The sequence below is a fragment of the Phocoena phocoena genome, chromosome 8 (assembly GCF_963924675.1).
Source record: "Phocoena phocoena chromosome 8, mPhoPho1.1, whole genome shotgun sequence".
In the NCBI taxonomy this organism is placed as follows: Eukaryota; Metazoa; Chordata; class Mammalia; order Artiodactyla; family Phocoenidae; genus Phocoena; species Phocoena phocoena.
In genome coordinates, this window is record NC_089226.1 from 78,467,139 (window position 1) to 78,493,088 (window position 25,950).

General features: G+C 34.9%; 1 protein-coding gene across 1 annotated transcript in view; it reads left to right on the plus strand.

Annotated features, from left to right (window-relative positions):
- The first annotated feature begins 3,891 nt into the window (after positions 1 to 3,891).
- ANO3 (anoctamin 3) overlaps positions 3,892 to 25,950 on the plus strand; it is a 423,419-nt gene continuing 401,360 nt past the window's right edge. The window contains 1 exon segment of the mRNA XM_065883040.1: positions 3,892 to 4,046. Coding sequence (XP_065739112.1) covers positions 3,892 to 4,046 — 155 coding nt within the window.

Here is a 25,950-nt window from a genome sequence, read left to right on the forward strand (position 1 = left end):
TACATTCATATACAATCATATTGCATACAATCGTATGCCACTTGATTTTATACAATATTGGCAATAATTGCTAGTGACTGCAAAATTACTTTTCTGTTTTCAGATTAAAACAATACCCAAAATACCACTACTTTGATATCTGCCAGATTAATTGATAAATATAAATTGATCATGAACACATTTTCTATCAATATATCTTATTTTAGAGTCCAAAAGTTGAAAGATCTGGCTGGAGTCACATGAAACTTAAAGCACAAAAATACTCTTTGCATCAGGATTTTAAGGCTTCATTTCAGAGATATCAACTAGAAAGTTATTTGCAAAAAGGCATCGTTTACTAATTATTTTTTCTCATCTTAAGGGCAGATTTAAATTTTAAGACTTGCACATGCATCTTCATTTGATATTTTTATATTACATAATTTTGTATAAGAATAATTCTTAGTCAAGCAGAACCTTTTCCTGGTGCTAAAAATTTAAATTCTTAAACAAATGTTCTATACCAGGGAAGTTACTAAATTCTTTAAATTGGTACCCACCTATGAGTATATTTTGACCTTTTTTCATTCCACATTGTATATATTATTTCTACTGTTACATCTAAAACAGTTTATCAAATCTGAGTAAATAATGCCAAGTTGGAGTTTCTTTCTGTCTTGTTCCACTCCCTCCATTCCCATTATCACCTTTCCTCAACTTTTCATCTAAAATGAAAATTTATTGCACCCAGGTAAAGGACCAGTAGTATGCTTCATTCAGGAGCTGCAAACATGAAGATGAAACAGCCTGTTCCCAGATCCTTCAAAGATCAGGAGCAAAGGGTACACAAATGTTAGTAACACCAAAGTAGTGTGACAAGTTTTATGATGGAAGTATAATCATGGGTGAATATGACAGAGAGATAATCATCTCTGCCTAGTGAATAAAGGAAGGCATCCCAGATGCTGTAATATTTTCAAAAGGGCCTATTCAAGCCAGATTTTTATATCAAAGGAAGAAGGTAGGACTATTCAGACATAAGTATGTTCTGGAATAGAAAATGCAACAAGTGTTTAGACTTAGTATTTAAGGCTAGGGGACCATAGTGTACTACTTTATAAAACTGTGGATCCTGAATGGATATGAGAATAACTTTATTTTGGCTAAGGGGTTTGAATAATTTCCTCCTCTGAATTTTACCCTAGAAAGTGCTGGGGTGAATGGGGTGAAGGAATGACATTGGGCTAGTGAAGGTCAAAGGAGAGTATCAGATTTATCTGTAATGAGCTATTATTTCCAGTGGAAATTATTTTAATAAGTTATTACTATTACTATAATTTTTCAAAATTATAAATCTGGAAAAAATCTCTGAAAACAGTTGTGTCAAAATATTCAAGGTGGTTAATTCTGGAGGGTAAGAATGTAGGCATCTAAAAATTTTCTTCCTTGAACTATTTTTGAGATTTAAAAACTCATCTAAAGTTAAAAATTTGACCACTCCCAAAGAGAATCTATTTAACTGGAAGTTTGAATGACAGATTAATTAAATTTAGAATAAGGGCCGTGGGGAGTAGAGTAGGCAAAGTGGATAAAAGGGGTCAAAAAGTACAAATTTGCAGTTATAAAATAAATAAGTCATAAGGATATAATGTGCAACACAATGACCATAGTTAACAATACTGTACTGTATATTAAAAAGTTGCTGAGAGAGTAGATCTTAAAAGTTCTCATCACAAGAAAAAAAATCGTAACTAGGGTGATGATATTAACTAGATTCATTGTGGTGGTCATTTTGCTATATTTCCAAATATTGATTCATTACCTTAATATTGTATGTCATACTTCAATTAAAAATGGGGGCAGAGATATCAGATAAGAGATGAAAGCAGTAATTAAAATTTTTGTAGTGTCTAAATGAAGGCAATAGTATAAAACAACTATGCAATAGATGACACTTATAACTTAATTCCTAGATTTTTTTAAGAGCCAATCTATATGTTTAAAAGGTAGGTAATGTGTAGAAGGCTTAAAGCCAAGAGCTAAGAGGAATCAAGTCACATTTTTAGAGCATAAGAAGAGGCATTAATTGTCTGTGAGGGTAAAGAAAGCAGAAAGATTTAGAAACTCATACTCTAGACATAACAGTATATTCAAGAAATGCAGGTGCGTGTGAAGGCTTGAGAAAGATAATTTGTATCGCCCTTGACTTTGATGAGTTCTCTAAATCTTTATGGAATGTACATCATGCCATGTTTCATTCTGTTAAGTTATGGAACCTAGCTATGACTCTAACTCTCACCTTCTAACTCTCACTTTTTGTCCAGAATCCTTTTTATATTAATGGATTTGTAAACCTATTATATATATTTTACTTTCTCAAAGAGTGCTGAACATAGGAAGTAAAATTGCCATTCCTCATGTGTAGCACATCTATTGCCATACCTAATACCAAGGTCATAATTAAAATCTCTAGTCAATCACACCTCCCTTTCCCACTGAGACTATATCCAGCCCACATCCTTTCCAGTGAGCCTGCCTTGACAAATTTTTGTATCTAAGTTAATACCTAATACAGGGTCAATAAATATTGACCCTGTATTAGGTATTAATACAGGTATTTATTTAGGTATTTATTTCTTGAATGAAGAAATAAACGATTAAATAGTAGTCCATTGTGTATACAACACATTGCCTTTATCCATTTATCCATCAATGGACACTTATGTAGCTTTCATGTCTTGTCTATTGTGAAAAATGCTGCAGTGAACATGGAGGTGCAGATATCTCTTCAAGATAGTGATTTCATTTCATTTGGGTATACATCCAGAAGTGGAATTACTGAATCATATGGTCGTTCTATTTTTTTAAATATTTGAGGAACCTCCATAGTGTTTCCCATAGTGGCTTTACTAATTCACATTCTCCCAACAGTGCACTAATATACAGTGCACAGTGTTCCTTTTTTTCCATATCCTTGTCAGCATGTGTTATTTCTTGTTTATTTGTTTTGGTAATAGCCATTCTAATGAGTGTGAAGTGATATCTCATTGTGTTTTTTATTTGCATTTCCCTGATGATTAGTGATGTTGAGCACCTTTTCATGTACTTGTTGGCCAAGACATACAGGTTGTTTGCCCATTCTTTAATTGGATTCTTTTGCTGTCAAATTGTGTGAATTCTTTGTACATTTTTGATATTAAACACTTTCAGTTACATGATTTACAAATATTTTCTCCCATTCCATAGGTTGCCTTTTCATTTTGTTGATTGTTTCTTTTGTTGTGCAGAGCCTTTTAGTTTAACTCATCCTTTACTCTCCACAATCACAGGCATATTTCAATAAGCATCAGGACTACAGTCTCACAATCCTGACCCAGGAAATATAATTTAGAATTAACTTCCTTCCAAATTAAGACATTCCTCTGATGAGCTGCCCAGTGGAATAAAGTTAAATTCTCTGACAGTCCTTAGCCCCACCCAGCTGATCTTTTGTACAGAGATATGTGAATGAGACCTTCTAATACCAAGTTACTAAAAGCATCTCTCTGCTGCCTTGGCTATGTCTTCACTTAGCTCATTTTACTTTCTATCGCAGCCTCTCTGAGATGGGTTTAGCGCTGCTATCATTTAAAGGCAGCAAGATATCTTCAAGAAAAACAACTGTAAAATCCATCCATCCTATTGACGTCAATTGCTTAGGAAAGGAGTGAATACAGAAAACTTAGAGAGTCATTTCTGCATGTTTTATCTCTTTTAGATTTCCAAGTGAAAATAATTATTCGAAAGCCTGGGGTTGTTACTGATTATAAAACAGTGATTTTCCCCCTCCTATGATTTTTAAAACTTCAGTAGTTTGAACTCTTTGAATCAAAGTTTAAACTTTGATTTAGATAGCTCTTTAAGAATTTTGCAATGTCAGCTGTGAAGTTTGAACTGGATTATCTTTCTCCTGAATGCTTCAGACATGAGCATGATTCCAGCCCAGATTTTACTTTAACCTGCTTGACTGAACTTTCTGGTGATTCTAGTCAATTGGAACTTCAGCACTCGAATACTGTCCCTGTTGGTAAGCTAAACTTTAGATTGATATTTTTGAGTATCTTAACTTAACATCTGTACTTTTTAAATGTCAGATGTATAAAAAATAAATCTTGATGTCATTTACTTTGCAGTGGTATAGCTGATGCCAATTTGTTTCTTGAGTTATTTTTTCCTGAACGATATAAATAAATTTTTATAAAAAAGAACAGAGGGTTTGCCAATAGAATAAAGTGTCAGAAAACAAATTCAGTGAACTAAAAAAAAAAAAAACAGTTAATAGTGAAGTAGATTTTGTTTGTCTGAACACTCAAGCCTATCAAGGCTTAGTTTTATTTGGGATGACTGATGGAATCAGGGATTTTATCCATAAACTGCAAAAAAAAAAAAAAAAGTCCTGCCATCTTTCATTCCTTTCTTTTATTTCTGTTTCCTTTTACATAATTACATAAAGGATAATATATGTTTTACTTTCTCATTAAGAACAAGATAATATTCCTTTTGGTTGTTATTTTATAACTTGGACTCTGTGTTAGCTGACAGTGTTGATAGAATTCAAGGCGAAGAATTTCTTTTTTGATACCTTTGGGTTTTACTTATCCAGAATCTCAGTTTTCCTTCTTGCTCTGCAATTTTGAGGAAATAATGCTATACACTAATAGTATGCATTCATCAAAAATTTCTGAGGGTTTGGTTTTTAATGAGATGTCAATAGTAAATTGTGCTTTGTAGAAAAATTTTGTATAATAAATAAATAATACTTAAATGTTATTCTAAAGGAAATTTCCATTATGATTTAGATGATCATCTTTACTCATAAAAAGGCAGTGTAATGTGAATGTAAAAGTTAAGCAGAACCTTCATAGCTTTTGATGTTACTGGACATTAATCTTTGTCCAATGAAAAATATTTGTAGAAATAATAAATTCCATTTGGCAACCAGAGGATTATTCCAAGAGAATTTGGCACATTTATTTATTTTGAGGTGTTTAAAAAGAATTTTTATGTGACTCCCAACCAATCACTAATTTTTTTGTTCATAGATTCTTTTGTCTTGTATGACTTGTTTTACAGTATAGGCAGTTCTACAATCAGGAGATATAACAATCTTTTGTACATTTTCTTTCAACTGTAAGAAAAGAGATTTCCATGCTATTGTTTTTTTTTCTTAAATTGAGAGTCTTCCTGGGTATTGAACCTACAATTTCATAAAGTGAAAAAGTCAGTTCTTTACAAGTAAACATAGGAAACTTGGACAGGAAGATAAAATTTATAAACGATTTGCCAGTTCAGTCATGTTCTTTGCAACATATTTTATCTTCTAGTCATCTCTGTCACAGCACATCTATTCCAATTGATTGAAATGCTGTCTTTGTGTAGTTGACCTGCACATCTATAGCTTAGGTATAAACCCAGAGCCTGGAAGACACTTCCTCACTGATATCCTGGCAGTGCCTCAGATTCAACACAACTAAGCAAAACTTCCTAAAAGCACCTCCTCCTTCTTACATCCTTTTTTCTGTCAATAACCCCTTAGCATATATTACAGTATAAAGTTTGTGTTTATTTGTATGCATATTAGTTTAATATTTGTCTTCTCCGCCTCTTTGACCAGCACTGTAGCCCCAGTACTCAGTAGGGTGCCTGGCAATAGAAGGTTATTTTTGCCTTGACTCCCTGACTGCCTGCCTAAGGGACTGAAAGATTGGCCCTCTTCATTCTCCCTAGTGCATGCACCTGTGTGAACTTCTGATCTCACCTCCAGGTTCTCTATAACAAGCCTCTTGCCCATTGACAGCCACATAGTCCTTTGTAAGTACAAGTCTGACCTATTTCCACTTTTGTTTACAATTTCTGTAATTCTCTGTGACCTGGTTGCTCTAGGATCTAAATCTGTTTTTTTCCAAAACTTTTCCAGCCTCATATAACCTACACGTATCCTACAAGAATGACTTACACTTTCAGTCAGTGTGCATATTATTCTTTCAAAATAATTTCCAATAATTCTTTCTCCCTGCCTCTATTAAGATCTCACTGAGATAAAATACTGTTTTATTCCCAAATACCTATGGTTAACTCCCTGTATAAAGGAGTTTTTCCTGTTGCTAAACTTCTACAAAATGTTTGTTCTATGTGTTAAATGCTCACATTCAATTTTTTTTTTTTTGTAAATACATATGCTCATGGCTCCTCTCCTGTTAAATTATGTTTCTTAAGGGTAATTGCCATTTCACAATTGTTTGTGTCTGTGCATGATACATATGCAATAAATATGATTCTGTGAATTACCAATTAGTACAGTAAAGTTTATCTTTTAATGACTTTTCTGTCATAAGTGGTATTTACTTAAATCAAATTATACATGTATTTTAACAGCCAAAATATTATGTAGAAATTATTACACAGTTAGTTACCTGATGATAACAGGTACCTGGAATTTGTTTTTCATTTGAAACTTTTATGGAGCATTGAGCGTTCTAGAATCTGTTTTGTATGCTAGATCTTTTTGCCCTATTTATAATAAAATCAAGTTGTATCCTTTCATTCAAAATATATTAATTGAATATTCACGATTTAGAGTTAGTGCTTGGATGTCTATATGAAAATGAAAATAAGCTGATAGTAGAGGTAGGGAAAGAGCTGTGTCCTTTTAATCTCAGTGGTGTGGCAGTATGTTTTTAACATTCATACGCATATACTCCTAGCATGGGAAAATAAAGTATAAGAGATGAATGTTAGTCCATAGAAAGTTGTACAGGTCTGCCTAAAAAGAAATATGTTCCATTGTCAGCAAAAACGGTATTTATACCATTCACCTATTTAATACCTTGACGGTAACTCATACCTACAGAATTTCAATAGTTCTTACAAGACATCTATGAGGTAGATTTCATTAATCTTAAACTCTATTCCCTAGAAGAAAAATTCAAATTTCGGAGAAGTAATTTAATTGGACCAAAGTCACATACATATAGTGAGAGAGAGTGTGTGTGTGTGTGTGAGTGTATGTGTGTGAGTGCGTGTGCGTGAGTGCGTGTGTGTGTTGGGGAGGTGGCACAGACAGAGGGAAGCTGAAGAGCTCTTAATCTGTTTTCTGTCTATAAGCTTAGTGTTCTTTTTCCTCCTTAACACAACTTGGAAATTAAGTTTAAAAAAGTCACGTGGGAGAAAAATGCTTTGTTGTGTTCCAGAAATGGATTTAATCAGTAATGGGTAATGAGGATATAAATTTCCTGTCCAGACTCTGGAATGTGCTTTAAATGACTTGTAAGCCTGTGAGCATTTCATCATCATGGCCATCGTGGTCATCATCCCCTTTGTGGTATTAATGGCAAGCACACATATATAATTTCCTGTGTATCAGGCAGTGCTCTAATTGTTTTATATCTATAATGTTTATATTTATGTATAAACATATGTTTATATCTGACATACTTTGGTAAATATATATATACACATATTTACATATTTAATTTCACACTTTCAGCCCTATGGAGAGTTAGGTAACATTATTATTTCCATGTCACACTACTAGCCAATCAACAAATATTTCCTCAACCTTAAGAAATCTGTAGTGGAGCAATGGATCATTCCCTGCTGTGAGATCAGTGGTACACATTTGACACATGGGCCATCGTGAACAATAAGAAACTAATTATGTGTACATAAATACAAACAGTGGTTACCACTGATTCATAGATATTTATAAAATCTACACATCTTTAGTTTTCTGTGACAATCTGTTATACATCTATAGTTCATAAAACTTATTTAAACCTAATTATGCCTTTGATTTTCATGACTTTTTGTTGACTGGCTCTACTTGAAGTCTAGAGGCCCGCAATTTAGGAAGCAGATCACTTGTTCATGTTATAGTTACTATAATAGAGCAGAGAGAAGACATGACTATTCCTGACTGAAGCAAACCTGAATGCAGTTTTAAAAGATTTCTTCTTCCCTTGTCTAGTGTCTGCCAATATGGATGTCTAATTCTCAATTAGACTGACTTACTGCTCTGTCTTTACATCTGTTTTTTCTGTATCCTTGATACTTCTGAATGCCTGTTTTTTGTTTGTTTTTGCCAGCTCCTCCTATTTAGGAGACCTCCTAAATAGGTCTCCTACCTATTTCTATTTTTCATGAATTGTTTTTCTAGTTCCAAATTAACCTATTGCTACATGATGCGGATGTGACATTCCTTTAGAATTTAAGTACCTCAATACAATTAGATAATAACCTCTTTACATAAAATCTTACATTATTAAAAAAAAAAGTTGTGTCAGTTATCCCATTATATGAAAAAAATCCAGTACCAGTAAACATCCAATTGGAACAATGGGCTGCATACTGAAACAGTATAGATATAATTCACATAAGTACTGATATAAATATTTCACAGTGGTGGTAAGTATGCAGTGCTAATTCCGAAGAATTCAAGATCATTTGGTCCTTCTTCTGTTATTCCTTCCAAAACAGGTATGTCCCACTGGTAGTCATATCACTTCCAGTGTGATAAAGTAACATTTCAATCAATGTGATCCATAATTCACTTAGCCAATAGCATAATCTTTAAAAAAAGTTTTCAGTGGTTGAAAAGCTTTTGGCCACAATAGATAGTATAACATTTTTCTAGAGTTTCAGACAATACAGTCTATCATATTCAAGAATGTATGTGATTAAGTTTCTTAATTTCATTTAATCTAGAATTGCACATTTATTAGACCTTAGAACGCTTTTACATAGAACATTTCCTAACATCCTGCAAGGTTTGCTTTGGAGATTTAGTGTTAAAGAATAAATTATATAACTAATGAAGTAATGGGAGAACTCTAATAAAAAATCAGAATAGGGTCCCACTCAGTCACCAACAAACTATGTCACCTTAGGCAAGGTTTTAACATCTCTCCTGGATGATTTTCCTAATCTACACAATGTCTAGAATAGATTAGTTGACCTTGAAGGCCACTGACAATTATAAAAAATCTTAATGAAAACAATTAGAATTAGAACATTTCCAAAGGGCATCATTAAGCTTGGTAAAGCCAATAATATAAAGATGGGCAAAGACAAAATATCTGTTTACATGTAAGTTATAACAATAATAATGAGTGTCAACATATACAAAGAACTTCATAATTTACAGAGCTCTTTTACATTTGATTTTTCGACCACTATGTATATCAAATCGTTTTATTACTCCCAGTTTTACAAATAAAGAAACTGCATATCTAACAGTGATAATTTACAGTGAAATTTTAGTAAGTGGCAAACCAAGAACTTAGATCCAGACTTTCTCCAATTCCAACTGTTATTGCCACTATACTACTACAAGTATGAGTACCACTATTGCTGCTATGATTCTAATGAAAAATAGCAAAAACAACAATATTTACTATGTTAATTGCATACCAAGCACTTCTAATCTCATTTTACTCTCCCAATACTGTTGTGAAGCATGGAGAAATTAAATAGTATTATAATCACTCATCATATTTCAAATATAGATTTATAGATCACTAACTTACAGACTAATTTGCTATTTTCAATTCATAATGGTTGAGCTGATATCTTTGTAAGGAAAAATAAACATTTACAAGTAACTTGATAAGCTAGGAAAGACTACTTGGCCTATTGAAAAGTAACTGTTAACATGCTGATTTTAAATAATGACTATATTCATTTCAATTGTGTTCTATATATTTGGTGAGGCACTTGCAGAATCTTTTAATCATTTTTTTTTGTTTAAATTAGGAAGCTTATTCAATTCAAATGATTTCTAGTAAACTAATCCTAACTTTTGACCAGCTATCATTAAATACTAGAAGTTGACATGATTGCTATATTTTTAAAAATTGCCTTTGAGTTATTCCCATAAGAGACTTGCTTCCTTCTCTAAATTCTTATTTTTAAGATATCCAAACATCTTAGCAAGGTACTATGGATTTACAATAACATTTTGAGGCAAATAAGCATCCTCTCTGTTTTCTTTTGTTTATAGCTGAAAACTAACTTGAAATGATTTATTCAGAGTCATACAGCTACTTATTACCAAAAATGAAGATGAGAAGCTGGGTCTCATGGTTCCTTGTCTATTGCATTTCACACTATTAAAGTAAATATCTTCCCTCAAAGGTTTCTTAGTATCATGTCTCCCTGATACCAGATGAAAATAAATCTACTCCACTGAAGTATAACTGAGTCATAAGACAATAAACTATTGTACTTTCCTTAGAATAACAGATTTTTAAGGTCTCATACGATCCCAAACAAATGCTATATTTTCCAAAAAGTGTTACAACATCCAGTAGTAGTCAGAGGAGTAAACATAAACCCATTCTAAATATTACTTAATATCCCCATCAAACTACATGATCAAACACACATGCACACATACACACATTCAGTCACTGCACTTTTTAGAGAATTTGACTATTGTTATCTTTCCGGATATGTTCTAGAACCCAGAAATGACTGACCACTCTGCTGAAATTCTTGTTGTGCTAAGGTCAGCATAAAAACAAGCTTTTCATCGTCATGGGTGGTTTGGGGTTTTATGAGCTGGGCTTTGCAATGATTATTTCTTTGTCTCAAAAAATGAAGAGCATGACTACTAAGGATATGCAAGGAAATCCAAAGAATAGACTCTGTGTTCCCTGACCTTGGGGTAGAGGATGAACATCCAACTAATTGCAGCCCAGAAGACTATCTCTGATCAAAAATTAGAAGACAGGCTACTACGTAAAAAGATTTTTGTTCAGTTAGAAGTATATAATTAGAGATCCTAACTTCTTGAGATGCTTAGAACTATGACCAGTTGCCACGTGACTAGTTAGAGTTATGTTGTTACCATCATCAACTGTTCGTGTTTATTAGATGTCTACTCTGTGCCCAACTCTCTGCCAGTCTCTGAGAAATGTAAAGTATTTGGAAGGTGTAGTGCCTGCTCTAAATTGTACTCTCTAAATCTAGTTATGAAAAAAATCCATATGTGTGATTGAAATAGGTGACTGTCTCATCCTGCCAGTGTCATTCAGGGCAGAAACATATCAACTGGGAGGATAATGCTTTTAGAGAGATAGTTCTTAAAGCCAGAGTGTAGCCCACAGAGCACTTGAATTAGAATCACCAGAATACTTGGAATACATGAAGATTCTAGGATCCCATCCTAGACCCTTTACCTGTAAACTCTGAAAATAATCCAGAAATCTAGATTTCAGAAATTTCTCACATTATGACCGTATACACCAAAGGTTGAGAACTGATGTTGTTGTCAGTGGTCACGATAGGTTCACTGGCAAGGGCTCCTTACAGTGATCACTATGTTGTGGCATTTTTTCCCGATTATTTCTGATCACAGCAATTTGCAGTCAACTATAACTCTTTTGTCAGCAACTTGTTTAATGGCTGTTGATCCATTTATATACTTGCCAGAGTGTCCTCCTATTTTTCTTACATCTACATATCACCCTCAGATAAATTCAGATTCAGTCCCTTCTAAAAAGCCCTTCTTCTCATCCCTTATATAAAACATTTTATTTTCTCTATATTGGATGCCCATAATACGTATTTATGTGGCACTGATATCAGTGTAAAATGTTTATTTTTTGCATTTAATCTTGCATTTAAATGTTTTAGCTGTTAGATATTGGGTGTAGCTTTCAATGTAATTTTATCAAATAGAGAATAAACTCCCACAAGATAAGAGATACGTTGTACTTCTTTTCCCTCAAGAGGGACCAACAGAGAGCTCTATGAACAGAAGGAGCTGCATTACTTGTTCCTAATATGACTTTACAAAGATGGACCAGTTGATAGAAATCTTCACTTTGTGGATTTTTTAATATAACTCTGATCTCTTAATGGCTCTGCCGAGGGGCCTTCAACTCATTCTGTCTCAAGAAGAGCAATCTAGGTTCATATAATATGCATACTTTGGCTGCCCTGGTAAAAGGGAAAGTTAATGCTAATGCGATGTTGTAAAATGAAATAACCCCAACAACCATCATTTCACTAAATGCCTGCTGAAAATATTCTACTAAGAATTGAGTACATCTATTATAAATCAAAATAATGAATTAAAAAGTGGTCTTTCTGATAACATACAAGGCTTATGTGGCCATTGCATTACTGCATACTAATTGGTGGAATTCCTAAAATATATAGAGATAAAGATAGATGCAGATATATAGATACCTCTCCTCAAATGTTTTCTGGTGTCATGTCTTCCTGATACCACAGAAAAAAATTTACTTTCTTTTCTTTTGGAATAAATCTCAGTACCTTGGCTTACCCAACACTTCATTAAAAAAAAAAATTAAGGCTTGAGGTGAAATGTTTATGATAATATTCTCAGGTTGACATGATGATATATAGCCATAATCTTTATTCATAAAGCTCTTTCTGGGAAACAATTGACAGAAACCTCTCTCTAAAGTAATGGTTGTGTTCTCGTCTGAAGTATGGATTCAGGTGTGCTACCAATAATTTATGACCAATTACAGAAAATGTACTTCACTGAAGCTTGCAAGTATTATCTCTTTACAATAGATTCAAGAATCTCTTGTAGTTAATCAATCTCACTTTAATTCCAATTTTTTTAAGTGGGAGATAAAGTAGTGGGGTACAGGTATACACTGTGAATTAATCAAATCATGCATATATGAGTGCATTTCCATGTGTAAGGTAGAAACAAAATTGAAAATCACTCTCTTTAGTGATATAAGCAGGAGGATAGAGGTCAATGAGTAGACTATTCTGAAAAGAAATTTGACATTATTTTTCAAATGGATTTCAAATCATGTATAGCTTTGATTCAGAAATTCAACTTCTAGGGATTTGTTTCAAATAAAATCAGAGATATACACAGAAATAATGGAACAAAAATGCTCAATGCAGTGTTGCTTTTAATAGAGATAATAAGAAATAAGAGTCCAACAGTGTGGAATTCATTAAATAATTAAACTATAACATATCTCCCAAGAAGGAATGTTTTACAGACTTGTAACACGGGTAGTAAAGAAAATGCTATTGGCAGTGGAAAATAGGGTATAACACTAAATAAGGCGATAAAATTATATGTAGATATTTTATACAACTTTTGTGTAGATGTTTATAATTATATGAGATCTGTGCAAAAAAATACAAGAACAACATATACCAAAATAGTAAAATCTGTTAGTCCTGAGGTATAGGATCCCAGTAAAATTTACCTTTTGTTTTTTGCTACATTTTCCAAATTTCCTTTATTGACCATGTATTACTTTTAATCATGAATATATATATATATAAGGAGTTTTACCTTTTTTATAACTTAAGAAAAATTAGAAGCAACTTACATGAAAATAGACATAGAAGAGATAAATTGTGCCAGAGTCCTTGAAAAAATATAGGTTTCTTGACATTTGAGAATTTTCAGGTCTCCACTTGACTCTCACAGCATTTCCATGACCCTCTTTATTGCAGTCTCATCTTCAGACTGGGGCCATAGCATAGAAGCCCACATGAAAGTATTAGATACTCAGAAAACAATTGTTCAGGATGGTGAGAATAGTAATCTTCAGCACTATTTTTGCAGCCATTGATCTCCTCAGCCCTGCAAACTAACCCTATTTCCAACAAAATTCTTCCATATATAGAAATAGGTAGTACACACACATAAATGGTCATTTATTATATCCAAGTAAAATTACAGCTGTCATTTTTATGAGCTTCATTATGTTTAATTTCTCAGAAGAAGAAATCATTTTACAACCATTCAGGAAATAAGATAATGCAGGGAAGACAAAGGCACCCAACAAACAGGTGCTCCATCTATTTTTTAAAAGCTGGAGTTAGCAGAAAGGAAAGAAAAGATACATAGTGATAACTGTAAGCATCAAAAGTCAGTGGGCATCAAAAAGCCAACTGTAGGAGAGAAGAAAGAGACATGTATTAAAAACGATAACAACAGCAAAAGTATGGAAAGCAAGAGGAGGATAATTGTATAATGGAGAGAATTTTTTATGAATCAAGGTCTGTCTGTTTAAACACAAAGATATTTGTTAGGAAGATATATTATAGATCATAGAATCATTGCATCAGCTTTATAAATAGGCCCTAGGCTAAGTTTTCAGAAAAAAAGATCATAGAACATGCTGATGTCCATGCATGAAAAGAGAGACATAGCTGCTGCCAACTCCAAAGGCATGCTGCTGTTGCTGAGGTGACAAACTTTCACCTCTGCCCCAACCCCAGAACTACACAGGAAATCACTGAGTAAACAGGAAAAGGAAACAGTGCTACCGCTCCACCCCAACCCTATGCCCTGATTGGTTTCTGATTAAATCACTGCTGAACCCCTAGCACTAGGGTGGAATGAACCCCACAAAGGACCCATTGCCTGAGAGTAGTCACCGGGCATATTCATCAAGAGAAGGCCACTCTGGACTTGTTTCCTCATTTGAAAAACAAGGGACTTGGACCTCTTTCAAAGATTCTTTGATTTTTTTCATAGGCATTTGATCAAAAAATAATAAAGATCTTTGTTGGGAAGGTCTACAAAGTCCTGCAAGTCACCATAAATTCAGAATGCTTATTGCTTAATATAAATTTGCACACTGGAGAAACTCCTCATTGGCTTCTGATCTCCCAGCTTCCATGGTTATGTTCTCACCCATCGCTCTGCCTTTTTAAAACTCATTGTGCTGCGTGACTCGGGGGTACTTTTCATCTATATCAAGAGCATTGGAGAAACTATTGCTTATCCCTTGAGTCAGCTGTGGTGGAGCCTGTTACTAATAGTGGCATTCTGCATATTTTTAGATGACCAATGAACTACCCCCATGTTTCCCATGTTTGTATCTTACATATTCTCACATTTCAGCTTTTGTTTTGCTTGTCCTTTGCTTTTCCTTGGTCTATAATTTGAGTTCTCAAAAACTAAATATACTTGTTTATGGTCTCTGAAAATTCTATGCAGAAGGTTCTTGCTCCAGTTTATGAGTAGAAACTATAAACTACAGTGATAATCTTAGATTTAATATTCTCATTTTCTGCTTCTCATAAGTAAATCCAAACGTTGATGGAATTTATTTTTGTAATTTTCTGAGCTATACATTTAAACTGAATGGTGACTCGTTGGTATAGAAGTAGGAGCTGTCTACCTAGAAATGGAACTTAACAGATAATCCCGTACCCTGTGTAAATTTGAATTCTGATTCTTCATATAAAGCAATAGAGAGGTAGTTGCTTAGACCCTAGAATCAAGCTAAAGTTCAGAGGTTGCTCTGATACTTCTTAGTTATGTGACTTCAGAAAATTCAATGAATCTCTATGTGTTTCTATTCCCTCATATGTAATAAGTGTGTAACCTCACAGAGTTGTTTAAGAATATTAAGTGAAATAATACCAGAGAAGCATTTAGCACAATGCCTGTAACTAGTAAGTATCCAGAATATGACGACTGACCATGTTCTGGGGATTGTAATCCACATGAGGCAAAATGCAGAATCTGTTTAGTAAAAACTGAGCTTCTCAATTCAGGTACAGTTGTCCACAGGGATATATAAATGTGCAGAGAATTAACATCACAAATTTCGGGAGCATTTATTTTACTTGATAAGTAATCTTATTGAATTTTAATATTAAAAAAGGAGCATTTATTAGGAAGTGAATAAATACCTAGATTAATTTTTATAATAAAATGTTAGATTTCAAAGAAAATTCCTATTAGCCTAAAGATGTTTGTGGGCATTCACTTTTCTCTAACAAGAGAAATATTTCTAGAGGAAAGTTTATGAGGCACTGGAAAGAAAACAAACCAAAACAAAAAGGTATTGGCTGCATTAGAACCCTGGTTTCTGCTGGTTACTTGGGTGTTGATGCCACGTGATGACAGTGGATGCTCAGTGCTTTTGATGAGGTTGTAATTTGTCTTGGGTTCAGTGAGGCCATGTAGGTTTTAGCATTGACATCATTGCATTGACATGAAACAGTGTTCTCTCCTCAGAATATCATGGGCTTTCAGAAGTTGGGAATTTTTTTTTTTACTTAAAAAAAATTTTTATTGGAGTATAGTTGATTTACAACGTTGTGTTAGTTTCAGGTGTACAGCAAAGTGAATCAGTTATACATATATCCACTCTTTTTTTTTTTTACATCTTTATTGGAGCATAATTGCTTTACAAAGGTGTGTTAGTTTCTGCTTTATAACAAAGTGAATCAGTTACACATACACATATGTTCCCATATCTCCTCCCTCTCGTGTCTCCCTCCCTCCCACCCTCCCTATCCATCCCCTCTAGGTGATCACAAAGCATCGAGCCACTCCCTGTGGGAGTTTTACTTTATTTAAAATGAGAGTGGGAAAGGGAAACTTGGAACTTTTTTCTGTGCTAGGTATTAAACTTGTCGATTTTGTTCCCACTCTAGTTAAAAGTAGCCAAAAGAAAGTCTTCCCTGTGTTCATCTTTAAGAGGTAATCTAGCCTTTGCAACAACATGGATGGACCTGCAGAGTATTATGCTTAGTGAAATAAGTCATACAGAGAAAGACAAATACTGTATGTCCTCATCACTTATGGTGGAATCTAAAACATAAAACAAACTAGTAAATATAACAAAAAAGGAACAGACTCACAGATATAAAGAACAAACTGGTGTTTACCAGTGCGGAGAGGGGAGGGAGAGGGACAAGATAGGGGTAGGGGATTAAGAGGTACAAACTACTGTGTGTAAAATAGATAAGCTATAAGCATATTTGTACAGCACAGTGAATATTAGCCAGTGTTTTATAATAACTATAAATGGAGTATAATCTTTAAAAATCGTGAATCACTATGTTGTACACCTGAAATATATTACATTGTTCATCAACTATACCTCAATAAATTAAAAAATCTAGCTAGGTGATCTAACTTGTAGAAATGAGATGTCTTCTCTCAACATTGAATAATGCACTAAACAAAGAGGCAGAGATATTAGTGACGTTTATGCGTTATCTGGATTAATTTGACTAAATTGTACTTGTAGTTGGGAAGAGCTAGATTTATAAGCTTCTCTTATGTGAGAATATGCGTGTGGGGCCAAGAGAGTACATGTAGCTTGTCTAAGATCACACAAATAGTTAGATACAGAGGCCAGCCTATAATTTTCTATATCCTACACCCTTCAAGTGTCTTTCCCAGGGGTCATAATGAGTAAGAGACACGACGTGGGCTTTGTCATAGGAATGTCTGACTGTGACTCAGACACATAGTATCTATAGATTCCAGAACTTGTGCAAGTTACTTAATTTTTTCCTGTTCTCAGTGAGACACCCACTTTGTGGAGTTGCCTATGGGATTGAGAAAATGTGTGAAAAAATACCTTGTGCAGGGAAGGGACTTACAATATATGTTTAATAGATATGAGATGTCTCCCCATTTCCCATTTCTAGTGTTTTGCCTAATTATTTACTCCCTGTGGCTTCTCAAACCAAAAATTGCTGGGCCATTCATGAGTTGCTATGATAACCAGGGACAATGAATCTGAAAACCAAAAAGAGTTCTACAAATACATATGTCACTGTGAGTTTCCTAATTAATTCTTGCAACTACATGCCTTTTAAACCAAACTCCCTTGAGAGTGATTAATGACTAATTCCAAAAAGACAAAGATCTGGGAGTACTGGTGTAAACATCTTTGGTAATATAAGAATCTTGATCTCATCATTGTTGGTTTATTTTCCATTAGCATTGAAGAAATGATCTTTCCCCTGTATCTATCCTGCAGGTGTTTTCTTTAGAATTCTTTCGGCTTCCTCTGTAGATAAGCACAATTCAGTGTTTTGTTTTTCTTCCTTTCCACTGAATATTTGGCTCCAGCCAGTCAAATTTCAGAATGCAGGCTCCATTTCCAAGGCCACAGTGGAGACAAGTCTCAAAGCAAAAGTATGTAAAGAAGTGGTCAATTCTGTAGCAGAGCCCAGAGTGTGGATTTTGGAAGTTGCCTAACTTCTACATCCAAAATGCTACTACATATTTCATAATTTCAGATGAAATACTATAGAATAATCACAGAGAGCTTGGTCATTTTTTCTCTGGTTTTGCCTTGGAAGTCAAATGAAACTATTCTCAACAATTTACCTCATGTCCTTATTATAAGGATTCTTTAAAAATAAGTTTATAGAAAGTAGCATTCTATTAGCTCTATAAAATACATATGCAAACACTTTTAAATTTTAGTTAAAAGTGACCACTTATTTCATCACAGAGAAATGATGAGGAGAATAGGTGGCAGTAGTGGAAGTTCCAGTGTATTAATTGTTTATTTATGAGTCAACAATATAATGTGTGACCTACTAAAATGTAAGACACTGTATAATACAAGGATAGGGATTAATTAAAAGGTGATTAAAATATGGTGTCTTCTTTTAGTTGAGTATTAGAGAAGACATTCATTACATTAATACTTGCTGAGTAGCCATATATACAATGTACCATATATACAATATACAATGTACCGTGTATACAATGTACTTTGATACACATGCATGTGTGTGTGTGTGTGTGTGTGTGTGTGTGTGTGTGTGTGTGTGTGTACTGTCTGGGCTCGTATCAACCCTATTCTTCTTGACAGTCCAGACATCAGTGACATCCCTTGCTTTATTCTTATCCATGAGTGTCCAGAATTTGTTAGAGCCACGCTTTCAGTCTTAGGATCTTGTTCTTGTCTCACCCTGAACATGTTCAGTATTAGGATCTTGATAGATGGTTATAAAGAAGGAGAAGGCAACCAAGAACAAAAGGAGAGCCTGCATGGGGGTTTTGCAGTATAGACACTATGTGGATGTGTCCATGTCAGTTTAATTTTAGTCTTTAGTTTCCTGAAAGTTAAGCTAGCGCAGAGTCTCTTCCAGGGCTTACAGTCTATGCTTCTATGTCATAATATCTCTTTATTTGTGTTAGTCTTCCCCTAGTGTTTCTTTCTAATATATACCCTCTTAGTCTGGACTTGGCCACTGTTTTAGTCCTCATCCACACTAGATACTCATCCTCCACAAACATCCCATTCTGTTCTGTATTCTCTACCCCCTTCCCATGTCACTCACTCAGTCACACCTTTTGGAACATCTGTGCCTTGTGCATGACTCCAGCCTCCGTATTGTTGAAGACCTTTGCAGAATATGGGGGCATCAAAATGATTGGGAATGAGCACCCTCTTCCACCTCCCAGGTCCAGTGAGGAAAGAGGTGGGAGCAGTGTCCTTCCCTCTCCTAATATAAGTGGTCAGGTGTTAGAGAACAGGAAGGGATTTAGGATTGTTTTGGAAAGCCAAATTAGAACTTTAATATTGTACCTCAGTCACGTGATGAATTAATTAAATTTTGCTAAGCTATCCTGGAAAACTAACTCACAGTATTATACCATTTTTCTAAGGGGAGAGTTTTCTGTCTTCTGTGCAGTGTAATTGAGGATTAACTCTCACCAGCATACACAGATGCTTGTACATTGGGATTGATCACTGGGGAAAAATGAGGTAACTGTTGATTATAGTGTATGCCAAAGGAAAAATCAATGATCAAGAATATGTGTTCTGGACTTTCAGAAGAATATATCAATATGACCCAAAGAGAGTAAAAAAGGAAAGACATTTTAAAGTAGGACAGACTTTTAAAAAGGAAGGAGGAGGGTATTCCTGGGGGATGGAATGACGCAGACTGACCATAGAAGGTGGTGTCATAAAGCATTCATTTGTGTGTCTGTGTTTGCTAGTTTATTTTTTTGCCATCCCTGCATACATACCTCTTTCTTGCAGTATGAATGCTCTGAAAATTTCTCTTGGGGAATTAATCCCTTTTCTACTCTTTGGTGGTATGGTTTATGACCCTAATTTAAGCTATGCCTGAAGTCAGCCTTTCTTCCAAGTATTTCAGTTATTGGGCCAATGAATTCCTATTGGTTATCACTCATTTGATTTGACTCTTCTATCATTTGCAACAGGAAGAGTCCTCAAAGGTAGATATGGTGATAAATTTCCAGTTTTTGGTAGGATAATGACAAGAAATGACCTGTTTAGCTAGAGTAGAAGATCCCTGTTGTAGGGTAGTGGAAGGTAAATTAAGTACGGTTAGAATAGTCAGCCTCAAATGCTAAATTAATAGTATTAGCCAGTACAGATGATAGACATCTTGCTATTTATGGGCAACCCAATTTAGTTTTCCTCTTTTTTTTCTAGTCAAGACCTCCTAACATTAGACTGGGCCCGTAGCCAAACATCCATTCTTAACTCATGGAAGTCCAACAAACTCTGGCCTTAACCTCTGCTCTCTAGGTTCCTGACTGTATATCCTTTTGCAGCTAAAACAGATGAAAACTGAGCCTCATATAGAAGCTTAATATGTCCCCAAGGCAACATTGAAATTTTCTCTTCCTCCCACTAAAGGGAAAATTTAATTTGTAGGAAGAGGAGGAAGTGGCTAATCTTAGGCTGTTTACAGAAACTCCTCCAGGGGTCTCAGATTCCCCTAGCCTGATTCAGTTCTATTTCAAGGTGGAATCCGTGTGGGTACTTCATGTTCCTGTTTTTTGTTTCATTCAGGCATGGGACCTAGGCATAAATTTATACTTGCATAACCACCGAGAGACGTCATATTTAACCATCTGGTTAGGAACTGGGACAAAGATTCTTTTACACTCTGAGAAGCTGTGGCTATAGAAGTTGTTGATATTAATGACTTGCTATGTTTCTGTATTTTCGGGGTGCCTTGGGGGCAAATGTTAATGAATTTTATCTTCCTTATGTGAAGAAACTGATTTTTTTCTCCAGTGGATGGTTTTAGGACTAAAAACATAAGGCCTGTCTTGGTGGTTGTGTGTAACAACTGCAGCAGTGCACATTTTCCCCTCTTAATGGAAACTCTTAGCCATGTTTCTTCTAAGAAACCTTCCTTGCCACGTTCTAATCATGATGTTCATAGATAAAAATCATATTCTCTGGGAGTGTGTCTGACTGACTCACGACCATAGAGTACCTTATTGATTTACAAGGGAGACTATGCTTGTTCAATTAGGGTGGACTTTAGACTTTAGTTAGGAATTCTGGGCTTACATTTTGGGTTTGGGGAAAGATATGAGGCTAGAACTGAGACCTGAAACAGTCATGAGGTGAGAGCCTGTAGTTGTCAGAGACTATCGGTGGAGCAAACAGAGAAAGCGGAGCTGAGAGGTGGATATTACTGTAATCTTTGAGTATTAATCAGGCTCTAGTTGAAGCTGGTCTGAATCCAGAGTTCAGTTAAATTAAGTCTTTTATTTCTTAAAACTAGCTTATATCAGAATTTATGTAGCTATTTATAGTTTGGTACTATAGGAAATATTTTCCCTCTTTTGCCTTTTCCCTCAGAAAACCTTTCCTTTTCTTCAAAATTTCTCTCAAGTATCTCTTTCTTTGTGAAACTTTTTTTGACACAACTTGATCGTTGGTTAATCTATCATAATCTTTATCATATAACGTAATGATATGTTTACTTATCTGTATCCTTCGTATTGCAAATTATTATAATTTTATAGTATCTATTTAGCACCTATTCTGTGCCACATTGTGTTCAATTTGGGAGACTGATCAAGACAAACAGGGTTTGTGCTCTGAGTGAACTATTGAGCTGACAGGTTATTGACTATTAAAGGTATGATGTGTTTCTTTTTTTTTTTTTTTTTTTTTTGGCCACACACCATGCAGCATGTGGGACCTTAGTTCCCCAATCAGGGATTGAACCTGTGCCCCCTGCAGTGGAAACTCAAAGTCTTAACCACTGGACCGCCAGGGAAGTCCCAGTATGACGTGTTTTAGCCAAAGAACGAACTAGGGAAGCAATGGAAGATGGCTAATAAACAAGTTGTTACATATGTGATATATTTTGGGAGTCATAAAAAGGGGGGATTGCACAGTGCTAAGTAAGTATGATGATTCCTAGAGGGCAGGACTGGCCTCTTGATCATGGTGTTTTGTTTTAAATTAGTGGGAGCTATTTCAATTCTTGTACACAACAGAAACAAAAAAATTGGTGAATTAGTGCAAGATTCAAAACATGCTCATCTCTGAATTGTTCTTGACTAACACTGCTCCACAAAGATCTTAAATCTTCATTGAATATACATCTTTGCACTAATTTGTTTCTTAACTTTTTGGGAATTGAGTCTTGCCATTCATAAGCCATATAGCTCAGATCTTCAAAGATTTCCCAAATCAAAACTGCAGAAATATTTTACCAAATTAGGTAAAATTCTCCCTGAATCACAGTATCACCAAAAACCACATATAAACACCATGTGCCCGCAGCCTATGCTTGCCATCTTTTCAGTTTTCACAACATTTTTTCATCTATGTTGTAAAAATGTTACATTGACTAGAGAATTCATTAGAACAGTTAAAAAATACTTTTCTTATTTTTATACACACCATATTGTAGATTTTGTTCAAGTGATAGATCAACACTGAATTTGACAATTTACCCTAGAATAACTAAAACTATTATGCCCAGGCTAAGAACCAAGGGTTTATTATATCTATCGGCTTTATTTTTTCTTCTAATCCAGTGTCTTCAGTCAGACTTTCATTCTGCCTTGTGCCAGGGCCAACTTTTCTTAACAAATATTTGCCTATATGACTTTCAAGAGTTATTATTTACTTAATGAATGGAGAAAATATGAGAAAAGTAACATGAGCTGATGCTTGGCTTTGATCATAAGCTAAGTGAATCATATACTATTCAATTTTGTTAAGTCAGTAAATCACAAGTGAATCATATTGTGGATTTTCAGTGTGGTCAAAGTATATAGAAACCATGAATATCAAGTTCATGAATGTTATGTTTGTGGAGTAGTAACACGTTTAATTCAATGAGACTGTAAGTTACATGAAGGGATAATGATTTGTATATTCAAACTATGTAAATAAAACATTGAATATATCTGGGTCTATTTCTCATCTATCATATCAGTACATGAGGTAATATTTTTATAAATGTTATTCAGAGCCTTTGAGGTCTTAACATACAGGTGATCAAATGAAAGATTGACCATCAGTAAAACCCTATTAGAGATGTACTAATGATTTCAGGCAGAACACTCTCATTTATGCTTATAGTCTGTTGCTACCTTTGCATTCATCTATAAAAAGGTTGTTTAGAGTTTGGGATGCAGCTGATGTTGGAACAGAATTAAGCAAACTGGTTCCCTGGAGATTAGGTTCAAGCTACTAGCTTCCTTGATATTAATATTTAACCTACTCATATAACTGGTTGGATCTAAAAGAGTCAGCAACAAAAATTTCTTAGAAGTATCTTATCCAGAATTTCTAACTGACCTCAAATAATCTTCTAAATTATATTTCCATAATTCCATTCATTAATCTGTTATTTTAAAAAAACCCACTTTTTAGAATCTTACATGGTGGCTCTTCATCAATGAAACAGTTTAGTGGGAAGACAGACACTTAAACATTCTATTAAAGTGCAACATGATTAGTTCTATAGTAAATTCATGAATAGTGTGTTGTGGAAACACAGCACTAGGAGTGTTAAGTCCTGACAGAGAGAGTTAGGAAGGAATATGCAGAGAAAGCACACGACAAAGGAGACATTTGAACAGACTCCTTATGAATAGAATTTTTTTATAAAGTTAAAGTATGAGGATGGTAAAGTAGTCCATGTAAAGGAAACATCGTGGTCAACCACAGAAAAACATGAGAAAGAAGCCTGCAGTTCAGAAATCAAAATCAGTCTTTAGTAAAGCCACCCTGAAACCACCAGAGATATTCAGTCATTCCTCTGAACTCCTAGAACATTATTCATATATTTGGTAGAATAGTTTTTTATGAGTCTCTTAGGCTACTTCCTTCAACATACTCTGTTCTTCAAGGCAGGGACCATTTCTGATTTACTTGGCAAAGCATATGTTTCTTTGGTAGCAGTTTAACAGATAGTTGTTAAATGGATAGTAATGTAGCTGGACTGTGGGTTCTGTGAGACAGAGATCGAAAGATAAGAAGGTTAAGTTGGGCCAGTTTGTGATGGGGTTTGAATGTCAAAACAAGCAGTTTAGCTTGTATTCTTTCAGTGAAGACAAGCCACCAAGGGCGTTCAAGGAGGTTAGTGACGCAGTCCAAGTTATGCTATTGATAGTTCCAAAAGAAAAGCTATTTTCTTTGGTCTACAAATGAAGGCCAGTTATCTCAGTGAAAAATGTTTTAGTATAACCACACACAACTGTTAGGTTTATTAATAATTAAAGTAGCTTCTGAATAGTTAGAGGTGGGTAGGGAAAATGTCTCTTCCTTGTTACCAGTGTATAATGAAATCAACATATGCTGCTACATACAAACACTCATTAACAGACTAGTGTAAAAGAGTCATTCCAGTTCTGTAAGTTCATGAAGTCCTACGTCAGTCCTTTTAGGTGCTCCAGTAGTGCCTTGAGTGAAAGATTTATCTGATGCAACACAACAATGTTCTAAGAGTAGGATTCACCTAATTGGAGTCAGGCACTTAAGTACCTTTTGAATTAACAGCTGTGAAACAAGACTGTTTAGAATTTAAATCTAGGGAACCATTCTTAAGAAATCTGGGGTATGGTTTCCCAGATTTGTATACCCTATTATGTAAAGGCAAAAATGCCTCTGTACTGTTTCTACATAAACTATGTTTTAAGCATCACTCTTTTCACCAATAAAAAATCATATATAACATTCACTGTTTTAATTGATAAACCATTGATGTTGACTGCAGATAATAATAGTGAAGAACTGGTAGTAACTGATTCTGGAGTGTGGATCAACTCCACAACACCCAGCCTCCTAGCATGTAGAGTAGAAGAACAAAAAGACACCTGCACACACGTGCACACACACACACACTCAGATGCATGCACAAACTTATCACATCACATCCTCTTTGCAAAGGCATATTAAATTTTAGAGTATAGAATATCCTTTCAGAATGTATGTGCATTTTTTCTGCTTACTATGCTAATATTTCTATACATTAGTCAAGTCTGCCTTCTCTGCTCTAGAACACTAACACAGGACAATTCTGCTGCTTTTGCCAATCACATTCAGGTTTACAAGAATCAAGTTTTCAGAAATTAAAAAGTCCAGAAAATAATATGATTTACAAACTTCAACCTTCCATGCAGTTCAAAGTTATACTCACCTTACCTTCTGCTATAGATTCAGTGTTTGTTTCCCCTAAAATTCATATTGAAATCCTAACCCCCAATGTGATGATATTAGAAGCTGGAGCTTTTAGGAGGGATTAGGTCCTGAGGATGGAGCCCCCATGAATGAAATAAGTGCCCCCTTATAAAAGAGACCCCAGAGAGCTCTCTGTTTCTTTCCTCCATGTGGAAACATAGTGAATAGATGGCCATTTAGGAAGTTGGTCCTCACCAGACACAAATCTGCTGGCACCATGATCTTAGACTTCTCAGCCTCCAGAACTGTGAGAAATGTGTTGTTTATAAACCATTCAGTTTATGGTATTTTTGTTAAAGCAGCTCACATGTACTAAGACACCTGCTCTGGACTGAGAGCAGCAGAACAACAGCAGTGGGGAAGAGAGGGTAGGGGCAGTGGCCTTATATTCACTGCTTATTCACCTCGCTTTTCCACTCTTCCAGTTTTTATGACACAGGGGCTCTTCCAGAGCTGGTAGATGGTGGGAGGAGGTGTTAGTACTGACTAGTACTGTTGTTATCTTTGATTGCCCAAATGCAACCTCCTCTCCTCTCTCTCTCTCTCTCTGTCTTTCCATGTGGAACACTTTCTGTGGATTTTCTGGAGATTCTCTCTGATCCCAACATCCATACCTCCTCTGCTGTTTCTACTCCACCCTCCCTGGGAAACTGGTTGCAGCCCCCTGCTCATACTTTATAATGTTTCTTCAGTTCCCATACACAGAATGTACACCTCACACAGGCCT